The sequence below is a fragment of the Ictalurus furcatus genome, chromosome 16 (assembly GCF_023375685.1).
Source record: "Ictalurus furcatus strain D&B chromosome 16, Billie_1.0, whole genome shotgun sequence".
Taxonomy (NCBI): Eukaryota; Metazoa; Chordata; class Actinopteri; order Siluriformes; family Ictaluridae; genus Ictalurus; species Ictalurus furcatus.
Window position 1 is genome coordinate 9,703,655 of NC_071270.1, and position 24,721 is coordinate 9,728,375.

At 39.2% G+C, this 24,721-nt stretch overlaps 1 protein-coding gene across 1 annotated transcript; it reads left to right on the forward strand.

The window, feature by feature from the left end:
• Positions 1-642: 642 nt before the first annotated feature.
• On the forward strand, positions 643-24,692 carry pom121 (POM121 transmembrane nucleoporin). Its single transcript, XM_053645241.1, has 13 exons — positions 643-1,232; positions 1,836-2,051; positions 2,239-2,418; positions 2,714-2,794; positions 3,187-3,361; positions 3,757-3,848; positions 3,952-4,031; positions 6,928-7,049; positions 7,216-7,315; positions 10,242-10,628; positions 13,575-15,149; positions 15,681-15,773; positions 22,224-24,692. Exons 1-13 carry the CDS (start codon positions 682-684, stop codon positions 22,319-22,321), a joined length of 3,750 nt encoding a protein of 1,249 aa, XP_053501216.1. The 5' UTR covers positions 643-681; the 3' UTR covers positions 22,322-24,692.
• Positions 24,693-24,721: the final 29 nt, after the last annotated feature.

The following is a 24,721-nucleotide window of genomic DNA, read 5'->3' on the forward strand; positions in this document are numbered from 1 at the left end:
AGTTACAAAAGGTTGAGATCCTCTGCTCTAGGACCAGGGTTGGGAAATATATTGTTTAGAGTATCGTAGAAGATACAAGATATATATATACACACACACACACACACACACACATATATATATATATATATATATATATATATATATATATATATATGTGTGTGTGTGTGTGTGTGTGTATATATATATATATATATATATATATATATATATATATATATATATATATATATTACTCCAATAGAGCTAAAGAGGTAAAAGAAGCAGTTGTAGACAGACATTTTGACCAAAAGATTTGCAGCTATAAGTACTTTCAATGCTTATCATTTATTATGTATTTATTTATTGACCCATGTTTTTTTCTGTGTAGGTTTTCAAATAAGCATTATAGAATAAAATATGAGGAGGATGATTATTTTTAAAAAATAGGTTTCAAATATATATATCAAATTGATCTTAAAACATGCACGATTTGTACTTGAATTTGTTTGGCAGATGTCGCATTTCTATTGCATATTATATAGTTACAGTACTTTTGCATGCTGTTGAATGGATTTTTTTTTTTTTCTTAAAGTTAAGCGTGCATAAAACTACGGTTCCCACAATCCCCGACGGCTCGTCATCAGTGTACGCTAACGAACAGAATTATGGGATATTGTCCATCGGCGGCGCGGTGCCGCCATGTCTCCTGCAGATAAACGGCGACTAGCTTTTATCTCTCTACTCGTTATTGCCCTGTTTTTCCTTTTGTTGATTTGTATACCGACATATCTGTATATACTTTTCTTTTTTGTCGTAACTGGTGCCGTTTGTTATTATAAAGCAGAGGAGTTTCAGCTTTTCGAGAGGTTGGGCCTGAATCCCCGCCGTGGGCTGACAGTTCCTACCGCGCTGTGGCGCTGGTTGCCGGGCAGGACTTTGACTGGCGTCCCGGCAGGCGGGCGGAACAAGACTCTAACTAATAAAAACGATGTTAGAAATTCTTTAGTGTCTCCCAGCGATAGGAGTTGTGTCGGTTCTGTTTATAAGCGAAACGCAACGTTCAGCGACTCAGTATTCAGTCCTCGGAACATCCTGATGGGGAGTTACCTCGCTAAGGCAGAAAGTCCCTCCGGCACATGGCGGCCCGCTGGAAGCTCAGGCTCTGGCGGCAACCCCAGAGAACAACTCCGGGAGAGACTTGTCCGACCTAATCATGGAGTCCCGCCGCCAAACAGAAGATTGTCTTTTGGGTAACGAAAGCTCGAACTAACGTAGCCAGATCTCAGGTCTTATTGCTGATGTTGCTTGTGTTCGTGAGCTGTTTGTGATTCATGAGTGCATGAGAATCTAACCACTATATCTAACTGCAGGCTCATTCGTCCACTCGCTGGATTGATCTGCATGCAACAGCGGTCCATGACTTTTCCCTCCAAGATTTGAAATATGGGGGAGTTCCTTCTGGCACATGGAGCACTCTGACAGCTTTAGCAGAGCTTCCCCCTCTCTCATTAACGTTAGCTCTGGCCTTAATGTGTGTAGAAAGTATTAGTGTGTAACAGTGTTTGAGCGTTTTCGACATAATTCTTGATGACAAACACTGTCAAAATATTGTAGACGCAATATGTTAAATCACTGAATCTGTTTCCTGAGGCCTTGTTGATTTGTTCATTTTACATTTGAAGATGTCTGAGTCAACGGATTACATTTACAGAATCAGGATACACCATCCTGACTCGAGCATATAACTGTGCACGTTCAGTTTGTGTGGTTAATCTTAGCCTCTTGTTGTACAAAGTTATGTGATGTATTATCTGCACAGCACACTCACACCACTGTCTCTCATCATCGTATAGCAACAGTGATCCGGTGGGTTCTGCAGGGAAGTTCACCATCACCCCTCAGAGACATTACCCACTGCAGCAGGTAGGAACCTCTCCGGTGGGCTTATTTCCCCCAGCTCAGTGGGACAACTTCCACAAGAAGAACGTTCTCACGCAGCGCAACACACCCATACACAGTCCTGTTACAGTGAAGATCGCAAGACCGGAAAACACAACACGCTTAGCATTGTGAGTTACGTTGTCCTAACGTTTCTAGTATTATTGTTTAAATATTATCATTATCATGCTCTGTGCATGTGACCTGTCTGGAATCATGTTAGTCTTTGTAATCCTGCATTTAAACTGGACTAATCTTGGTATCTTGTACATCACAGAATGTTATGTGTAGCTCCTTGTGTAATATGTTTGCCCACAGTTTTGATCAGTTGAACTCCACTGGAGCAGTCGCATCCCCGGAGTTTGAAGCCCGAGCTGACCCGTGTTCTAGGGAGACTGTACTGAGCGTGCTCAGAGCAAGCCGTAAACGTGACGTTGATAACGACGATGATGATGACGACGAGAGAGCCCATGAAGCTGGGCAAAAGAGCAAAAGGAGGTATCCGTTAGAAGCTGTGCACTGTTTATATGCGCTGGGATAATGAACAGCTTCTCACTGACTGAAGCTCAGAGAGTGTAAAGTATGTGATTCGTGGCACTCATTTGTAACAGCACTAAGCTGACCCAGTCAGTAATGCAATGCACAATAACACGTTTTCACACTACAATATATGTCGGTTTGTTTCCCTTCGTTATTTATGTTGTTGGGTTGTTGCATTCTTTCCTTTGTGTCATGTAGATACAAAGGAGAATGGCATTGAAAGTGATGGGAATCTCTTCCTTTTCTTCATCAGGCGGAATGACAGCAGTGGAAGTTCCCAGTCAGTTTTCGAGCCACTGCTAGCTAATGGTGCTCCATCCCAGCTTGTACCAAAGTAGGTTTTGTTTCATTATAGAGTAATATTTGACCTGATGATCTAGTTTCAAACCAATGAGAAGAAGTTGCAACAGTTTTAAATATTAAAAGTCTTTGGCCATTATACATAATCACCACATTTGATTTCATTAGTAATCTCGTAGATAGATTATTTCTGATATAGACATATGTAAAAGGTTTTTCAGAGGGTTATGGAAATGTTTTAGGCTAAACTACTGCAAGGCCAACCAGAGCAAGTTCATAGCAAAGCATTTTCCCAATACTTGTACTGGGACATACATTAATGTGAGAGTTTTTTTTTTGTTTGTTTGTTTTTTTTTTTTTTAAACCTTAATGCATTATCGTGACTCATTACCACTCTGAGCATAATGTTGCTTTCTCCTTTACTAGACCTGGAAGTTTGAAGAGAGGCTTGAACGTCTCCGTGTTGGAGGAGTCCATGGTAAAGAGATCTCGGACCTCTTCGATTAGCTCAGTTAGTGGATGTCCTGTTTCCTTTGGCGTGCCCGGATCAGCCCGCAACCCTATTCGTAGCTCTTACAGTTCCTCACAGGGTTACCCTCAGGTAATTTACCTCACTATGTATTTACAAAACCTTTCTCTGAGTGTTCTTTGTAAGTACTAAATTCTGAGTTATCAGGTTTGTTGGCCCGAAGTAACCTTAGTCATATCAGTGTTGCTATTTCATCCATTTTATTTTCCAGTTTATCATGAAAATGTACAAAATGTTTAATACCAAGACATAAGGCATTCCTTCTAGCTTTGAGGCAAGATACCAGAAATGTAATAATAAATGTTCTTCAATCTCTCTTCTCTCACTAACTGAAATCCAAGGACAGATTCTAATTGTAATTCATTGGCTGTTTGGTCTTTATTAATTGTTTATTTGAACTATTTTGATATTAAGTCAGTCTGTTTTTATTAACTATTTGCATGTAAATTATGTTTGTGTATCTACAGAGGAGATTAGCATCTAATCTGAGTTCATCTCCTCTTGTGAGCCCTGGATCATCACAGTCTCAGACTCCTGAGAGGGTGGCCAAAAAGCCGAGGTATGGATTGCAACACTCAAACAAACTGCACCAAAAATGACCACTTAGTAACTGCTTCTTCTGCTGTACAGGTGAATAACTATTATATGTGTTGATTTCATAGGGCAGAAGATGCCACTTCACCACATTCTGATTCAGCTATTAACTCCGATAAGACAGCCACTGAAACTGCCCCTGGTTCTGGTAAGGCCATGTACTTTGGCTGTTGAATCAGTAGTATTTTTACCAGTGTGAATGATGCAAATAACAAAATACACAGTGTTCAGTAGCCTTGTGTTGTGCCTGTGTCTATGTAAAGATACATAGCAGGCCTTGCCTGTGGCCTGTTTCACGAAGCCGGTTTCGGTGGCTACCCAAGTAAGTTTGCTTTTTTTTTAACAAACTATGGTTTTTCAGTCTCAACAAGGTGGATTAGTTTTAAGCCGGTTTCATCACCGTGGTAATTTGTACTGCACGGCTAACCTGCTCTGGAGCTGGTTCAATTCTGGGTAAGAGAACTCAAACTCAAATTGGACCAATCAGCTGTGATCAAAGTGAAACCTTTAGTGTTTGTAGCAGTGGCTTCACCATTTGTGGAAAATCCTGTGGAGCACCAAGCACAAATAATAAGAAGGGTAATTTGAAGGGTGGAAAAAAAAAAACTTTTTAGGGACTGACACATCATCTGGCTTTTCGAGATGGCCATCTGTATGAAAGATATAGATTTTCAGCAGATAGTATAGTTTATCTTAAAACTCTGACACCCTGAAGCGACGCTCTTAATGTACCACAAACTTTTTGTATTGCTTTCTGGTCCTTTTGCGAGTGGTAACCTACAATGCCCTCCACTAATATCGGCACCCTTGGTAAATATTGGCAAAGAAGGCTGAGAAAAATTGTCTTTATTGTTTAATCTTTAGATCGTCTGTTAAGAAAAATTCACAAAAATACTCTGCTCTCATGGATATCTAACGATTGCAAACACAACATAGATTTATTAGAAAAAAACAAAACAACTCTGTTAAATGTATGTACAACAATTATTGGCACCCCTATGAATTCGTATGATAAAAATATTTGAAGTATATTCCCATTGATATTTTGCCTTTTTTCTTCTTTTTTTTTCTTTTCTTTAAGTACACCTGGATGAGTAGGAACAGGAAATTGTTCAACCATCACGTCCTGTTTCACAGGGGTATAAATATGAGGTAGCACGTAGGCCAAAGTCCCTTAGTCATTCATCACAATGGGTCAGACCAAGAAATATAGCTGTGATGTGCAGAAAAAGGTTGTTGAGCTTCACAAAATGGGAAGTGGCTATAAGAATATAGCAAAAGCACTGAAAATGCCAATTTCCTCCATCAGTGGAATAATTAAGAAGTTCCAGTCAATTGGAAATGTTATGCATCATCCTGGAAGAGGACGTGTGTCTGTATTGTCTCAACGCACTGTGAAAAGGATGGTTCAAGTGGCCAAAAAATTTCCAAAAGGATCACAGCTGGAGAATTGCAGAAGTTAGTTGCGTCTTGGGGTCAGAAAGTCTCCAAAACTACAATCCAAAGTCACCAACTTCACCACAAATTATTTGGAAGGGTCTTAAGAAAAAAGCCTCTGCTCTCATCCAAAACAAATTCAAGCGTCTTCAGTTTGCCAGAGGTGGTTTTGGCACACACAGAGATGTAGCCATATGGAAAGTACCTCATGCCCACAGTTAAATATGGTGGTTTAATGTGTAAAAATTAGTTTTTATGGTTTTATATGGTTTAATGTGTTAAAATATGGTGTTTAATGTTTTGGGGCTGTTTTTCTGCCAGAGAACCTGGACATTTTGTTAGGATACATGGTATCATGGACTCTATCAAATATCAACAGATGTTAAATGAATTGACTGCCTCTGCCAGAAAGCTTAAAATTGGCTATGGTTGGATCTTCCAGTAAAAAATGATCTAAAACATACATCAAAATCAACACAAAAATGGGTCCACCAGTGTGGACCTCGAAATTTGAAGGATCTGGAGAGATTCTGTATGGAGGAATGGTCTCAGATCCCTTGCCATGTATTCTCCAACCTCATCAGGCATTATAGGATGAGACTCAGAGCTGTTATATTGGCAAAGGGCAGTAGCACAAAGTACTGACTAAAAGGGTACAAATAATTGTTGCACACCTATATTAAAATTGTTCTTTTATAAACCTGTTTTGTTTGCAATTGTTTGATATCCATGAGAGCGGAGTATTTTTGTGTTTTTTTTGTTTTTTTTTTACCTTTAAAAAAAAATTTTAAACAAAAGATCAAAAGGTTAAACAATAAAGAATTTTTTTTTTTTCACAGCCTTCTTTGCTCATACTTACCAAGGATGCAAATATTAGTGGACTGTACATATTTTCATGTGGTGGCATTATTCTTGTCCTGTTTATTTTTTGTTAACCCATAAAAGTAAATTTACACAATTAGCAATTTTCCCCAGCTTTGGCAGCCGCAGCGGTTTTGCATTTTGTGGTTAGTGTAGGTTTAAATTCCTCATATTTCTGTATAATAATTTATTTAGCTTCAGCCGGAAGTATGTATACCTGCTTTTTTCCCATCTAGAACGCCACTGGCTGTTTGTAGCAAACATCTGGCTTTTATGCGCATGTGCACGCTGAGTAATTGATTCAGGGTTAAAACCTGGGTTGACTGAGCTAGTTGATAACCAATATCATGAAACCTCTTAACCTTTTGAATTGTTGAATTTGTTTGGTTTTGTCAACTCAAATCTTACTCTGCAACTCGAGTTTGTTTAACTCCCTTTGTGAAACAGGCCTCTGGTATTTTACATGTTGACTGTAGATATGTGCAGGAATATTCAATTATAAACACTAGGATACATTCAACATTCTCAGCAAGTTGGCAGGCTGAATATTGTCATACACAAGGAATGCTGATACAAGTTCTGTCTCACTTTTTGACTTTATTATTACAGTTTAATAATAATGATGATAATAATAATTAGATATCTACTATTGTGAACTAACTGCATTGAAAGACTGTACAAAATGTGTTTGGTAGTAGTGCTATGAGACTACCAAACAAAAACCATGTAATGTGTTTGTCATCCAGGTAAATATGCCCCTATGCCTGATCCCCCTGTTACATCACGGTCAGACTCTGGAGGAAGCGGTGGCAAACGTAAACGTAAAATCCAACTGGTGTCCATGTGCAGAGGCGAGCAGATATCTTTGGTGTGTGACAAGAATTAGTTTCTGAAGAACTACTTTTGTTACGATACAGTATCTACTTCAAAACTATGACTGTTGCTTGAGGGGAAAAATACACAAGCACCCCATCATAAATGAGTATGATATTTCACTGGACCGTATAACTAAGATGGATATTTCCTTCTTTCAGCCCCCACCCCCTGAACTGGGCTATACAATCACTGTGAAGGACCTGGATATGGAGAAAAAAGCTACTCTTAACCAAATCCAGAAAGTCCTTGAGGAGCCTGGTGAGTGCTCATGTGCTCTTATGAACTGATTTTACTAGTGCACATGTGGTGTTGATTCTACATATGAAAAAAATTGATGAATCACTGCTGTGGCGATAACATCTAGTAAAAGCTCTGAGGGCTCTGTGAGTTTCTATCAGCTACATAATCATAGTGGGACTTGTACAGCAAACTTTACCATCAGTTGCACACGAGGAGACATGTCTTTATCACTTTTAGGTATGTACGGTATATTTAGTGTACAGATGCTCAAAATCTGTACATGCAGCATAAGCAATGTACAGTGATGATTGAAAGTTCTCATATTTCTGCATAAATATAACAGACCTAAAAAAAGATCAGATTTTCACACAAGTCCTAAAAGTAGATAAAGAGAACCCAATTAAACAAATAAACATTATTATACTTGGTCATTTATTTATTGTGGAAAATTATCCAATATTACATATTTGTGAGTGGCAAAAGTATGTGAACCTTTGCTTCAGTATCTGGTGTGAGCCCCTTGTGCAGCAATAACTGCAACTAAATGTTTCCAGTAACTGTTGATCAGTCCTGCACATCAGCTTGGAGGAATTTTAGCCCATTACTCAGTACAGAACAGCTCAGTACACTTCCTCAGTACAGAACTCTGGGATGTTGGTGGGTTTCCTCACATGGACTGCTTGCTTCAGGTCCTTCCACAACATTTCTATTGGATTAAGGTCAGGACTTTGACTTGGCCATTCCAAAACATTAACTTTATCCTTCTTTAACCATTCTTTGGTAGAATGACTTGTGCTTAGGGTTGTTGTCTTGCAGCATGACCCACTTTCTCTTGAGATTCAGTTCACGGACAGATGTCCTGACATTTTCCTTTAGAGTTTGTTGGTGTAATTCAGACTTCATTGTTCCATCAATGATTGCAAGTTATCCAGGCCCAGATGCAGTAAAACAGGCCCAAACCATGATACTACTACCACCACCATGTTTCACAGTTGGGATAAGGTTCTTATTAGGGGTGCTACTAACGATTATTTTCAGAATCGATTAGTTGGCCGATTATTTTTTCGATTAATTGGATTGGAGGGGGAGGGGGGCAAACTTCCAGTACCATTTTTTTCATGTATTTAAAATAAAATCCACAAACTGAGTGTTACATATATAAACTTTACACAACTGTTTGTCCAGTTATATAAGACTGAAAAGAACCCAATACACAGACACACACCAGAATATATATTATTCATTTAGGACTGTAGTTTAACTCTGTGCTTCTTTTTGCCTCCTTTAAAAAGTAATACATAAATACTTCTATAAACAAAAATACTTATATATTACTTTTTATGGATGCAAAAAGTAGCACGGAATTAAACTACAGTCCTAGTCCTTGATTGGTAGAACCTATCATTCCCCAGGGATTGGTTGAAATACCAGGTTCAATTACATTTTATTGTTGGTGTGACATTTAATTTGACTCTCTGAATTTTCTTTTGTTTATTTTCAATGTGACACTTAAACTTGTCTACCACTCAGGTTTTTGCAAATTATTACTTCATTTGTAAATGAATTTAAAATAAATCCATCAACGAACGATCGTCAGCTCAGCTAACGTGATATTTGTGAATGCATGCGAATAACCAAATTGATTAATTTTAAAACATCTCATTTGAATATATTTTGATACGTGAATATATTTTGATAACATTTTTAAAACTTTCCTACCGACCCCCTGCAATTACACCACTGACCACTAGGGTCCATGGAAACGCTGCACTAGACGGTAGCGTGCATAGTGTAAGTGTATAGTACGTCATTTAGGACACAACTTCAGTATTTACTCTTCGATGTGTGTTTTCGGAACAGAAATAACGTAATGAGTAACCAGACCAACTAATTGATAGATTCGTTGGCGACGATTTTCATAATCGGTTATTATCGATTTTATTAATTAGTTGTTGCAGCTCTAGTTCTTATGCTGGAATGCAGTGTTTTCCTTTCTCCAAACACAGCGATTCTCATTTAAATCAAAAATTTCTATTTTGGTCCCATTCATCCACAAAATATTTTTCTAATAGCCTTCTGGCTTGTCCACGTGATCTTTAGCAAACTGCAGATGAGCAGCAATGTTCCTTTTGGAAAGCAGTGGCTTTCTACTTGCAACCCTGCCATGCACACCATAGTTGTTCAGTGTTCTCCTGATGGTGGACTCATGAACATTAACATTAACCAATGTGAGAGAGGCCTTTAGTTGTTTAGAAGTTACCCTGGGTTCCTTTGTGACCTCATGGACTATTACATTGGAGTGATCTTTGTTGGTCGAGCACTCAGTGGTCTTGAATTTCCTCAGTTTGTACACAATCTGTCTGACTGTGGATTGGTGGAGTTCAAATTCTTTAGAGATGGTTTGGTAGCCTTTTCCAGCCTGATGAGCATCAACAACTCTTTTTCTGAGGTCCTCAGAAATCTCCTTTGTTCATGCCATAATACAATTCCACAAACATGTGTAGTGAAGACCAGACTTTGATAGATCTCTGTTCTTGAAATAAAACGGGGCGCTCACTCACTGTCATCCGATCGATTGAAAACACCTGACTCTAATTTCACCTTCAAATTAACTGCCAATCCTAGATGTTCACATACTTTTTCCACTCACAGATATGTAATAGATAATTTTCCTCAATAAATAAATGACCAAATATAATAATTTTGTCTTATTTGTTTAGTTGGGTTCTTTTTATCTACTTTTAGGACTTGTGTGAAAATCTGATGATGTTTTAGGTAATTTATGCAGATATATATAGAAATTTCTAAAGAGTTCACAAAATTTCAAGCACCACTGTAGCTCCCATTCAGTTTCTGGGAGTTGCCAACAAGAAGGATATTATTTATTCATACTATTGATTGTTCTGATATTAATTTTCCTATTTTCTTGAATTCATTTCTCTAGAGCCAGAGAAGCCAAGCTGTGCCCCTTGTTCATCTGCTCCTGCTGCTCCCTCCGTTGGCATGTTTTCCCAGATAGTTTCATTTTCCTCAGCTTCAGCTGCCCCTGTAGGGAGTGCTACTTCACTGGCCTCCCTGTCTACCCCAGCTGCTGGTGTTCCACCTGCCTCCACTGCAATTTCTACCCCAGCTTCAGCACCAGCTATTGACCTCACAGTTACTCCATCCAGCACAGTCAGTGCTACACCAATCCAGACTGTGGTGCTGCCTACACTTGCCACCAGCACCACTTTAGCAGCACCAGTGGCTAATTCACTATTGGAATCTCTTAAGAGCATGAAGAGCAGCTCTCTACTCAGTGTTCCCTCTCCTATAGCTGCTACCTCTGCAGGTACGCTGTTTAAAATTGGTCCCTTCCTAAAAGAAGCATGCTGATCTAGCTCATTTGATTTGAATTAATCAAAGGGTGAATTGAATGTTACAGCTTGAATGTTTCTGTGAAAGGTTACCATAAGTTGATGGTTATTTGTATGTTATATATCTTGATGTAGTTTTGGTCAATCTAAAGGTCTAAATGGGCTGAAATACATAGGCACCTAAAGCATTTGCAGTGTTTCCCCACAGATCTGAAATACTTGGGTGGTGGCTGAAGGACTGAACATTGAAGGGAAAGTGGGTGGCAGATAATAGAAATAACAAAGACTAAGAGTGTTTTCACACCTGGCTTGTTTGGAGTGTTTGTTTTGGAACCTGGTGCATTTTCTTCCTTGGTTCAGTTCGTTTAGACATGTACAGTTGCAATTAAAATTATTCAACCCCCATTGCAAATCAGGTTTATTGTAAATAATTGACAGACTTTCAGCTGTTTGCAATGAACAAATCAAACAAAAACAATTGAAATAGTTCAACACAATGAATGCTTCAAGTGGTTCCCCCAAATTCAGCTGAAAATGCAACTTATAATGACTTCTCCAGTTTCAAAATTATTCAACCCCTTCATGGCAAGCATCTTTAGTAGTTAGTAGAGCACCCTTTTGCTGTTATGAACTGCTGCAAATGAGATGCAGAACCAGACACCAGCTTCTGGCAGCATTCCTGAGGAATATTAGCCCATTCCTCATGAGCAATAGTCTCCGGTTCAGAAATATCCCAGCAGAGATTTTCTATAGGGTTCAAGTCAGGTGACTGTGATGGCCCTGTAGAATCTTCCAGGGCTTCTTCTGCAACCAAGCCTTGGTGGAATGTGAGGTATGCTTGGGATCATTGTCCTGTTGGAAGGTCCAATGACACCCAAGCTTAAGCTTCTTCACAGACTGCATGATGTCTCCTAGGATTTACTGATACTTCATTGAATCCGTCTTGCCTTCCACATGCTGCATGTTTCCGGTGCCAGAGGATGCAAAGTGTTCTTTCGTCATTCTTCCTCCAGACATACCGCTGATCCATCATGCTGAAAAGTTCCACACACACACAATTTTTTCATTGCTCCAAAGAACAGAATCCCAAAACTTCTGGGGCTTATTTATATAAATTTTAGCCGACTTTTCTTGTGCTTTTGGGTCAATAGTGGTGTACGTCTTGGAGTTCTGGCATGGAAACATTGTGCATTTAGTACATGCCATACTGTGCTCACTGAAACCTCAGTGCCTGTTGCCACCAAGTCTTGCTGCAGGTCTTTTGCAGTCGCTCGAGGGTTTTTCACAACCTGCCTTCTCAGAAATCTGGTTTTCAGCCATGGATAACTTCCGTTTTCTGACCCATCCAGGTATTTCATGTATGTTCTCCCTCTAGCCAGTTCAGGTATTTCATGTGTTCCAGCTCAAGCACATCTGGTGCAACTAATGAAGCCCTTGATTAGTTGCGTCAGGTGTGCTTGAGACAACACCTGTTTTGCATATTTGTGCTGTTGTGAGGGATTATATACAGGGGATTGAATAATTTTGAAACTGGACGTCATTATAAGTTGCATTTTCAGTTGAATTTTGGGAAACCACTTGAAGCATTCGTTGTGTTGAACTATTTGTTGCTTTTGTTTGATTTATTATTTTCATTGCAACTTTATGAACACTGCAATCATGCTCCGATCCGCACCAAAATGGTCAGTCAGGGCCAGCCCAACAAGGTGGTCTCAGCTGGAAAGCAAGCGAACTCTGGAGCAGTTTGCTTGCGGTGAGAAAACAATCTGACCCAATAGACCATCCTGTCTAGCAATTCATGATGGGAACTGTATTATGTATTAAGTGTGTTTGTTTTGCTAATGGCTTGCAATGGTTTAACCTGGACCAAAGACTAGGTAAAATGCCTCATTGAAATTTGGTCTGTTTAACATTTTTCAGAACAACTTTCAAAAATACATAAAACCATGAGCTTTACAAGGTTTTTACTGAGCATCTCAAGGACATTTGCTTTAATCGCTCTGTGAAACATTGATTAATGTTTGATTGATAAATTATAATAACGGCAGCTCCGCTAGCTTATTTTGGCTTTCTTTTTTGCTGTAGTCTGTACATCTAGATGGATGACCGCTATGAGCGGAACCCCAGAACATAAACAGGTGCACTATATTCAATGAGAGGATAGTTTATTCACATGTTACCTGCATAAACACATTTTGATCTGCTTTGAAATGTTTCCTTGTGAAAGCGAACTGAGCCCAAGAGAAAATGCAACATTGTAATAATTTATGTCCCTGTTTCCAAACAAAGCACGGATCTACAGGTCTGAAAATGCTCTAAGACCATTTAATTTACAGTTACAATTCTGGATGTAATAAGACTGATACTGAATACTTCAGTGATCTGTCGCACAATGACGGAATACCTGTTTGAATTAGGGATACTGTACTGGTGTGAAAATTACATCATGGCAAGTGTAATGCAGCCTCCAGTTCTCGCAAGATGGCGACTCCCATTTCAACCAAAAAAAAACTAAACTGTGGAAAACACTGATTTACTTTAAAACCTTACCTGTTGCAGAAGTGGTGCATATGGCTATGGGGGTTTGCTCCTGAGCTTGAGTTACTGTGGGTTAACTTTTCTGCTATGTTGTGAGTTTAAGTAAGTTTTAAGTAAGTTTGTGGATGCGTTGATCCAGGAGAACATTGAAAGGTCTTAGGGGAACTGCTAGGGTGTAGGGTTGGTCTAAAGCCAATTTTAGTTGTTGGCTGAAAATTTTATACAGTACTTGTTTTTGAGTACGTTCATTAATGTTTACGTTAAATATCCTTTTCCTGTTTGTTGACTGTGTGTGCATATATTTGGTCTATGTTAGTGAAGCTTTGTCTATTTGGCCATTGTCTGTCATGATAATACTGAAGTTACTGTTTTCCCATCCATAGCTCCAGCAACGTCTGTGGCAGCCCAGGCTCCCTCTTCCATTACCTCCACTTCTTTAACTTTTGGGGCTGTAAAATCTGAGCCCTCCTTTGCCACTCCACAGCCCACAGTGTCAACTCCACCTTCATCAGTGACCTCTGCTTTTGCCCAGATTCTGGCTCAGCCTTTACCATCCTCATCCACCACACTCACCCTTGGAGGAGGCAGCCTCTTTGGCTTCACTTCTTCTGTGCCCACATCGTGTGCACCAACTGCTCCTACAGTCTCTGCACAGCCTGCTAGCAGTACAGCCAATCCAAACCCATCAGGGTTCAAGCCTATTTTTGGGCCAGCCGTGACGACGACAGCCTCCACCGCAGAGGTCAAACCTACTCAAACCACTTTCAAGCCTGTTTTTGGCGGTGCATTTAATCAGCCGGCTTCTTCAACTTCCTCTGTACCAGCAACTCAGAGTAGCACGTTTCTATTTGGTGTAGTCACTAAAACTCAGCCAGTGTCTTCCTCGGTCCCCTCATCAGTCCCCAATACACAGAATCCCAGTCAATCTCTGTTTGGTGATCAGACTAACAGCCATTCAGTGGCTGCTTCTGTCTCCACCTCTAGTACCCAGAATCTTACTCCAGCTCTGTTTGGTGGACTGACTAACAGCCAGACAATGGCTGCTTCCGTTTCATCCTCCTCAAATATCCAAAATTCTACTCCGTCTCTATTTGGTGGACTGCCTAACAGTCAGCCAATGACTGCTTCAGTTTTGTCATCCTCCTCCAATACCCAGAATCCTGTTCCATCTCTGTTTGGTGGACTGGCCAGCAGCCAACCTATGGCTGTTTCAATCTCGTCATCCTCCTCCAGTACCCAGAATTCTATTCCATCTCTGTTTGGTAGCTTTGCTGCTCCAAAGAGCACCTTTCAGTTTGGAGGTTCGTCATCTACAGCCACCACCTCTGGAATTAGCACTAGTACCACAACTACCAACAGCAACAATACAGCTTTACAGTTTGGTGCTTTAAAACCAGCACCAACTGCTCCTCCTGCTGCTCCTCAGAACACATTCACCTTTGGCCAAAGCCCAGCCACCACCTCCTTTACAGGGTTTGGTACGGCCAACAATACTACCCCCATGACAACAAACACCCCAGCGACCCAGGCCACGTTTGGTAGCCCAGTATTCAGCACCTCCACATGCTTTGCCAATCCTCAAGCTCCTACTCCAGTCAAGCCTTTTACTTTTGGTGCCAGTGTTGGAGGAGGTACTGCAGTCACACCACTCGCATTCGGCACACCCGCTAGCACAGCTGCACCAACATTTGGAAATTCTACACAGTCTGCATTTACTGGAGCCTCCACTGGTTTTCCCTTTGGTAACACAAGTGCTTTGCCAGTGAGTGCTGCCTCTATGCCATCTGCTACCTTCACATTTGGAGCAGCACCAGCCACACCGCAGAACTCTGCAACATCTGGAGGTTTTAATTTCGCAGCAGCACTTTCCGGAGCACAGTTTGCAACACCTACGCAAGCAGGGCAGAATCAGGGGTTCTCGTTTGGAGCAGGCAACACTGATAATAAGCCTACTTTTGGTGAGCATGTTGTTTTAAATAAAGAATTTTCTTTGTAAAATACGTTGACCTGACTCTGCATGTGCGATGCAATTTAAAGTGCCCTTGTGCTCAAAAAACGACTGCTAAGTCCTATTCACTCTTCTGTGTCTGAGGTAAATTTTTGATGTCCCAAATGGACCCATCTTATCTAAATTGCATATTATGCATACTCAATGTTCATGATATTTTGAGACTAAAGAAGTAAATATAAAATTATATTGACATGTATTTTAATGGGTTGCATTTTGTGGGGGGTTTTTATTATTATTTTTTAGCATTAGTAGAAATGTGTAAAGATTTTCACTGAAACGATAGTATGTGTTGTAATGGAATTTGTCTGGTAAAAGAGAAATTATGTACTTTTTGTAATTTATTTTATGAATTTAAATATTACTGTGATTTTATTAATGATTTTCAAATAATTAAATATAGCAAATTAATAGCGGTACTGTAAAGTAAAATGCGACCTGTTTCAGTGGTACGTGACTAATACACCATGTTTATGTACAGGAACCTCCACCCCTGCATTTGGCACTGCAAGTGGGCCCCTTCCATTTGGCAGCCCTGGGACACCTGCAGGGGGATTCAGTGCTTCACCCTTTGGTAAGTATAACATACTTGCTTTTTTATTATTATTATTATTATTATTATTATTATTATTAAATGAGGGGTTTCCGAGGAGCGGTGCCAACATGGATGGCAACACAATTAAGCACATGAACTACTAATTAACTATTACTTAGCTGATGGGTGATCACAACATAAACATCCAGTGCTCTATATGAACATAGTTTTGTGATTAGGGATCAATAATTTTTATAATAAGGGATTTCATAATTAATGGTGATTTTCCTTTTTCTTTTTTTAATTAATTTTTTTATTTTTATTACTTTGTTACAGTGGAGTGAACCATTATCAAAGTTGTTATATTTATTGTTGAGTTCTTATAGTTATTAGCCTGTCTGACTGCTCACTTAACTTGAATGTGTTTTAATAAACTATTGTGAACTTAATGCGTTATGTCTTTAGAGCATTCAGGTATAAAAGCTCTGTGGCTGCAGTAAATAGCCAAAATATTATCGTAAACACTTAAATAATGAGCCTAATATTTGAATTAGGGCTGCACGATTAATTGTGCTTTAACTGCGATCACAGTCTGCCTCCCACGATTAATTAAGTGTACTTGTCTGCAATATTGATGTGTTAGCAGGCAGAAAACATCAGCCCGGTAAGGTTGCAAATTGTTCATTCTTCTTATGAGTCTGCAGATGATAAACCAAATCACAAGTTATTTTTCGCTTCAGCTGATTTATCACTCTCTCTGTGGAGGTTAGCTACTGGCCAATCAGTGTTTTGTTCTCAAGCACGCTTTGAAATACAGTGTCGCAGAAGTTCACGGCTTCACACGCACAGCAGATAAACGTATTAAAGCGTAGCCATTCAGCTTCACTGAACAAGAAAATGGCAACACGAGGATGGTGAGGGGTATACATTAGTTCCTAATAAGGCGTCATCCTCTGTCGTTTGGAGGTACGAAGTATTTCAGGTTTAGAGAAAGTGATGTTGACATGATGCAAGTCCTATGCAAAGTGTGCTTCCGTGCTGCATCAGCACCGCAAGGTCATCAAACCTAATCATCCACCTGAAAAGCCAACATAAAGTGCAATACAGTGCTGTGAAAAAGTATTTAATCCTATATAATCCTGATTTCTTGTGTTTTTGTGTACATTTCGTTGTAAATAGTTTTAGATTTTCAAACAATATGCAACATAAAACAATCCTCCTTTAAGATTTTCTGGTAGAGAGCAGAACTCATGTTTCCATCAATTATTACAAGTTGCCGACCGCCATACTTGACCATAGGTATGATGATCTTTTTGTGGAATTGTGTGTTTGGTTCTGGAATTTACGCCAGATGTAACGGGACCCCTGTCTTCCAAATAGTTCCACTTTCGACTCATCAGTCCACATAACATTCTCTCAAAAAGGTTTCCATTTTTGCCCAGCTTCTTTCTGATAGTGGAGTCATAAACCTTGAGAGGCAAGAGAGGTCTGTAGGTCCTTTTATGTTATCCTTGGCTCTTTTGTGATTTCCTGGATGAGTAGTTGCTGTGTTCTTAGAGGAATTTTGGAAGGTCGGCCACTTCTGGGAAGATTCAGTAATGTGTCGAGTTTTTCCATTTGGAGTTGATGACTCTCACTGTGGTTCTTTGGAGTCCCAGAGCCTTTGAAATAGCTTTGTAACCCTTCCCAGACTGATGTATTTCAATCACATTCTTCATTATTTCTGGAATTTCTTTCAATTTTGGCATAGTGTGTTACTGTGTAAGACCTTTTAACCAACTTCATGCTGTTGAAACAGTTTTATTTAAGTGTTGATTTGATTGAACAGGGTTTGCAGTAATCAGGCCTGGTTGCATCTCGTCCAGCTGAACCTCATTATAAATGCAGTTTCATAGACTTGGGGAACTAACGGGGCAAATACATTTTCACACAGGTCCAGTAGGTATTGGATAACTTTTGCTTCAACAAATAACATTATCATTTAAAAACTGTGTTTTGTGTTTACTCAGGTTGCCTTTGTTTTATCTTAGATTTTGTTTCTAAAACAATTTAGTATGAGACAAAAACAGAAGAAATCAGGAATACTACTTCAATACTTTTTCACAGCACTGTATCAAGAATGTCAAAGGTTGAAGGCACAAAGCTTTAATCATACAACATTCCCAGCCTTCCCCAACACACAACAATAATGGGAACATTGTTCAACGCAACACCATATTCGCCTGGCTTGCAAAGACGCGTGGAAATATCAGAGGCAACCCCGTTTCATTTAGCCAAAGTGATGTGACCAATTGGCAAAGTGAGCAACGAGGGGTTTAAAAAAAATTTTGCGGCGCACATGACAAAAGATACAAGATACCCTCACGCAACTATTTTTCTAAAGTTGCTGGAAATAGAGAAATTTGAGCTGTTGAATATTTTGCTACTACAACCGACTTGTGGTCAAGTAGAACCTCAGAAGAGTACCTGAGCCGGACTGTTCATTATACTGACAGCGAGTTTTAAATGAAGAGTAAATGTGACTTACTGCATTTCTGTTCTGTTTGTAACACGTTTTATCGATTTGGCTGTTAAAGTGCAGTAAATATGCTGAGGTTTTATTAAAAAAAAAAAAAGTTTTTAATTGGGAGAATAATAGTTGTAATGGATTTCCTTTAAGCTAGGGCAGGGTGGTAAGATGTTCTTTAACTAGGTTGGCATAAACAAATAAACATGGCGATGTCAGTTTCTTGAGCCAAGGTCCATTTAATGAAAAATATCACTTACAAAGGGGAGCATGTTTCCCGCCACCCATGCCCTTCTAATTCAACCTATGGGAAGATTATCATCACATGATGTGACAGGTGACCTACCCCACCATAGTGCACACTGCCCTCTAGTGGCTGAACCCCAATAATACTACGGTTCCTACAATTTAGGGCTGCAACTAACCATTATTTTCATAATCGATTAATCAGATGGGGGTTTAAAAAACCAAACTTTCAATACCATTTTTTGTTTATTTAAACTAAAATCCACAAATCAGACAATAACTTTCACTGTTTGTTACTCACTTCTTTTAGGCATATTGTTTTACTTATGTTTATTTGATCGTGCCATTTTAATTTGACATTAGATCTTACTTGATTTATGGCTACATTTACAGTGCCGGTTTTGATGCCTAATTCCGATTTGTTGACTATATCCGATTTTATTTATTTTGGACGACCCGTTTGCATCTTTTAAAAGTGACCCATGTTCGATATTTGCATTTACACTGTACACTTCGTGAAACACAATATTTAAAGGTAAGTAAAACACCGGCCTCTTAAGGCAGAGAAGAAAAAAAAGAAAAGCGCCCTTGCTGAGTTGTTTTCACGGTTGGTGTACACCAGAGTTGATGTCATTCTCCACCGTCGCTTTTTCTATGACCTACGACTGTCATTGACGGGAATATCCGATCTTTCTGCCAACACCGCAGATGCAAATGCACGTATCCAATTCATATCAGATTTATTTCCACAAATGAATGAGGCCTGAAATGTATCTGAGAATATCGGAATCCATGGGTTTTTTTTTTTTGTCCCCCCCTTTTTTTCTTCCTGCTTACACGTTCATGGGTCATATCCGATCTGTGCCACATGGGAGGAAAAAAATCATAATTGGGTCACTTGAGCCATGTAGTGTAAATGCGGCCTTATTGTCATGCTTCCGTGCTACACATACTCCGCTTGATGTCATTTGCCATCGACTGGGTAATGGCTTATACTCCCGGTTAGTAAAAAAAAAAAAATGCTAGTGTTCCATTTGAGACACTACTACCTACCCCTCTAAAATTCATACTCTAGATGTTCAAATGCGTAGTGTAAGTGTATAGTACGTCATTTGGGACACCACTTTGGTCTGTACTCTCCGATGCGTGTTTTCGGAACAGAAGTAATGCACAGAGTAAAGTGGCAGTCACACTAGACTTTCAGCATGCGAAATTTCTTCGGCGACCGCTGTGAATACGGGTGGCAACCGTATATGACATCACACGTCAAAGTTAAAATTTACAATCTGTTCCTGTATGCAGCGACACCGCAATCCAGGCAGCTTCTCTTTTGATGTTAATTTTATACTCTTTTAATATTGTGTTTGTATAAAACAGGCTGGAGCGACACGGCTATAATGGTTCTGAAGAGGCCACAACGTGACGTGTCGAACTTTTGGTCTTCATGTGATATGAATTCGTAGGTCATAGTTCACCAAACTTGAACTTCGGAGCGCAGCGAAACTTATTTGCATGAAGCTTGCGTTTCCAGTCTCATGTGTATGCATAGAAGTGAATAGAACAAAAAGTGTAGCATGACCGCCCCTTCAACTAGACCAACTAGTTGATAATGAGATACGCTGACAACGAGTTTCATAATGGATTTTTATCGATTAGTTGTTCCAGCTCTAGCACAGTTGTGATTATTAATTGTGATTTAAAATTTTGAGCAAAATAATCCTGATTTATTATTTTAACCTTTAGCAGCCCTAATTTGAATAGTCGGATTATGGTTGGGGGTGGACTAAAATTTATTGTACATTTAAAGGGGTCCCTGCCTGCAAAATGTTTGAGAACCTCTGTTGTAAGCAACCATACAGCTCCGTATCAACCAAGTATAGACGTATCATGGTAGACTTTCACCACAAAATAATTACTTTTATAAATCAGTTTGCTGAAATTTACACAGTGGACATGATTGAGTTCAACAGTGTGGCATGTTTGTTGAAGCACACAGGAATAACACTTTCTAATCTTTTTTTTTTAATCAAACCACATTGCTTTGCTGTGTTTGTGGAATAGGTGGAACACACTGATGATTCCGCATCACTCGGCAATTTAAAGGGCACTAAAAGAGCCACATTATTTTACAAACGAGAAGATGTACTTTAATTTATATTAAGGGTATTTTGGACATTTTCCACACTTAAATGGAAAAAAACCAGGCCTATATGTTGCATGTGATTCAGTGTTTTAAATTTTATATTTTGTTTCCCCATGGCTCAGTGTAAGGAAAATGCTAAAAATGCTTAATACTTTTAGCTATAGCCATACTTTTTTCTGATCATAATGTCTGTTAGTGTTCGATTTTAGGGGTGGTTTCTGGACAGGGATTGAGCTTAGTCATAGATTTAAAATTTTAAACTGGACTAACTCTAAATCAGTCTCTGAGTCAGGGATGGTCTTAGATTTTGCCTAATCCAAATTTGCAATTTAGATCATTTAGATTTAAATGATTCAACATGAGGAGGCCTGGGGCGGAGTCAGTGTTCCAGTTCATCCCAGAGATATTCAGTGGGGTTGAGCTCAGGTTTCTGGCTCAAGTTCTTCCACACCAACCTTAACCCACCGTGTCTCCATGGATCTCGGTTTGTGCACAGGGGCATTGTCATACTGGAACTTGTTGGGCCACTTGGTTCCAGTGAAAGGAAACTGTAATGCTACAGCACACAACAATATTCTCTACAATTGTGTCATTCCAACTTTGTGGCAACAGTTTGAGGAAGAACCACATATGGGTGTGATGGTCAGGTGTCACCAACTTTTGGCCATATAGTGCATGTTGCGTCAGTGAACCAACAGCATGTAAAGTTCATTTAGAATGTCAGCAAGGGATTTTAAGGCAGTTACATCAGGTTCAATTCAATAATTCACAGGGTACAATTCAATGACTATGGAAACTTCCCAGAAATTCCAGGTTGTGTAGATAAATGCCATATTCCGATATTAAACATATTTCATCACCAGATCATTCTACACCAGATCTCTGTGTACAAAACATTTTTGCTCAAACTGTATTTACAGCCAACATCCCCTGAGCACCAGCAATGCAATCAGACTCATGTGCACTAGTGGTTTAATATACATCATTATAATAGGTATCACTATTTCGGTGTTGCACCATTCTGTAGAATGTGCTGTATCTCAGTTTTAAAATCTCCCATAAATGTTCAATTGGGTTAAGATCTCTCGACTGCAAAGGTCATAGTATATGATGGACACGCTTTTGATACTCATGAAGCCATCAAGTGGGCTCTCATGTCCTGTGGATGGGGGCATTGGCATGGAAGATACCACACACCCAGAATGGAAATGTTCCATTACAGGACAATGAATAAAGGGACAAGTGGACCCAAACGATAATGCTTCTATATGATCTAATATTGTCTGTTAAATGGGCCTCAGCTCATCTACAAGTCCAACAACAGATTTTGAAAAAATCCAGCATCATGGTAAATCAATAATCCAACCCAGCTAATTTTGTAAGCCACAGATGCAGAGTGGAACCATGGTAATAGTTGTTTGTTGCATACTGTAAACAAGCTGAATTCTGCTGTTATCTGAGGCTAGGTTTGTCTAGATGTAGACCTTGATGAGGAGCAGAGGATTGTTGGCTTTTTTTAATGTCCCAATGTGTCAAACCATAGAATTTAAATTGTCCATAACTGCATTTTTTTTTTTCTCTCTCCCCCCTCCAGGCCCTCCTTCAGCCACTTTTTCAATTGGTGCTGGCTCAAAGCCCAGCGGTTCACGACAAAGACTACAGGCTCGCAGGCAGCACGCAAGGAAGAAGTAATGCCAACCGCGAGGACTTTATTTGGACACATGCAACACCCCTTATGACTATTCTAGATGCTGCTGCTAACGGGACTTTATCAGGATTCCAATAGGACTTTAACACATCTGATGTTTGGGTTGAAGTATAATTAGGTACCACCATCCCTTTTTTAGGTCAAGAGATCTTGACATACCAACATCTTCCTGTGTGGAGTCAGACTGACAGCAAGTTATGTGGACAGACAGAACTACTTGGCAGATTAAAAGAATGATGAGACAATTTAAGAACCTGAACATGTGAATTTCAGGCTAAAGAAGCCGAATTTGGGTTTGATTCTTTGCTTATCAGGATATTGTTTTGGTTTGGATTATTTTTTTTTTTAATAGCTGTCTGTGTGACACATTTTTAAGTCGTCATTCATATTACAATCATCGTCACTAATCGATTTTTGCTTTTATTCAGATGAATACTTTCAACAAAACACTTTCATGTATCTCCTCCTTGACTGAATTGCTTACTAAGGTTGCCTGAGTCAACTCGGTCTTCAGAAAATGTGTTTTAATTGAAATATGTCCCTCATCCAAATGCATTGAGCAGCAAAATAAAGTTGTTTAGTATTTTTTATCGCTTTTACGGCCTATCCCTTTAAAATATTTGCTTGGCTCATGCTTGAGTGAGTCATATTTTAGTTGAGATGTTTCAAACCAAAACAGATGATTTAATACAAGCTGTTCTTGTTTACAACCATCTGTGTGCTATTGGCTATTTGACTACCTCGTATGTTTACTCCAGTGTGTATTACTCAATGTCCTCTCTTTAAATGTCCCATAATCTTAAGTATTAGAATTTTTAGTAACTATTATTAAGCATAATTATTCATATCGTTAAAAACTCTTGACTCTTGTCCCATTAACCCAACTCTTTCTATGTCCTTCCTAGACTGCTTTTCTTGTCCTTGTGTTTTGTCTTTTTCCTTTTAGAGCTAATACGTCACTTAATAGTCCATCTGTGTCTGTACCATTGTCGGTGGGCTGGGAGTGATCATCTTCCTAAGCTATACATTTGCTATTTATTCATATTCTAGAGCTTTTTATACATTCAGAAAATCCCTGCCTTGTTCTTTTAACAGGTTTGAATATTAGACATTGCTTCACCTCTGAATTATTTTACAATTATTTGTGCCTTAGTGCATCTGACTGCAGGTTATGTGCTGTGAATGTCACACTTGCGTGAAGGCTGTGAAAGCAATAGAAAGCGACTGATTGGCTTTAATACGTAATGTTTAGGACTTTTGTGAATATACTCAACTAGTTACTGATCTCAGGGTTTTGGGCCGTTTTAAAGTTGGTCTCTGAATTCCTTCAAAGCTCAGTCCTTTTAGAGTGATTGGGAAAACGTGTGACTTAAGTGATTTTGTGGAAAGCATTCTAAATGAATGCCGTAATTTATTTTAAATGCAAGATTTGATTTCAGACACGTGGGTCCTTTTTATTGCATGCCCCTTGTTCCAGACTTAGCTATGTAAGTATACTGTAGCTTGTGCATGTCCTGTGAAATATTAGCTTTTTGTTACAACTGTTAGGGTTGAGCGAGTACTACTGTCATTCCTATAGAATGGTCTCAAGCCAGAAAGCTCAACTAAAAGTACTTTACATCAAATGTAAAATACTTTTATGTTGCAAATTTATGTTGCTATGAACCTAGGCACTAGAGCTAATCAGCTGACCAGACTTGTTTAAGGAAATCTCAGGTGTGTATTTTAAGGTATTTAGGTAGGTTGTTATACATTCTGTTGAAGTCATGCGTTTTCTTTATGCCCTGAGCACAGTCGTTTCAGGATACACATTTGGAAGCACATTTTCCCCAGTCTTGTTGTTCACACTTGGTAGAAACCCCACAGTATTTTTTTTTTTGTATAAAGCTGCATGGACACATTAGTATTTAGTATGGTATTCTTTCTGTTGGATTGTGTAAATAATCGAGTGGGGAAATAGCAGGGGACCAGGTTTTACATTATGGTGCCCTAGCAAACACACTGAACATGGCACATAAGTAGACTGTTGAGCAAATGAGTATACTGAGAGCTGGATTTCTCACTATGTATGTCTGTGACTAGATACTGTATCGTGTGCTTTCCAACTGTAGTGTGTAGCGCGTGGGTGTATGTAAAGTTGATGCCTGGAAAAGCGTGTGAGGTGGTGTGTGAGTGACTTGGAGCAGCATTTTAAAATAAATCTGTCTCTGTTCTGGTGGTATGTGCTGGTTTTCAATAAAAAAATGTAACAAAGTCTTTGCCTGGATTGCTGTTTAACAGGGATGCAGTGTTGATCTGGCCCATTATGGAGGCTCCTGAGTTGCCTTAAATAAATGACTCCAGATTTGGAATAAAGTTTGGTTTTGTGAATGGATTTTACGGCT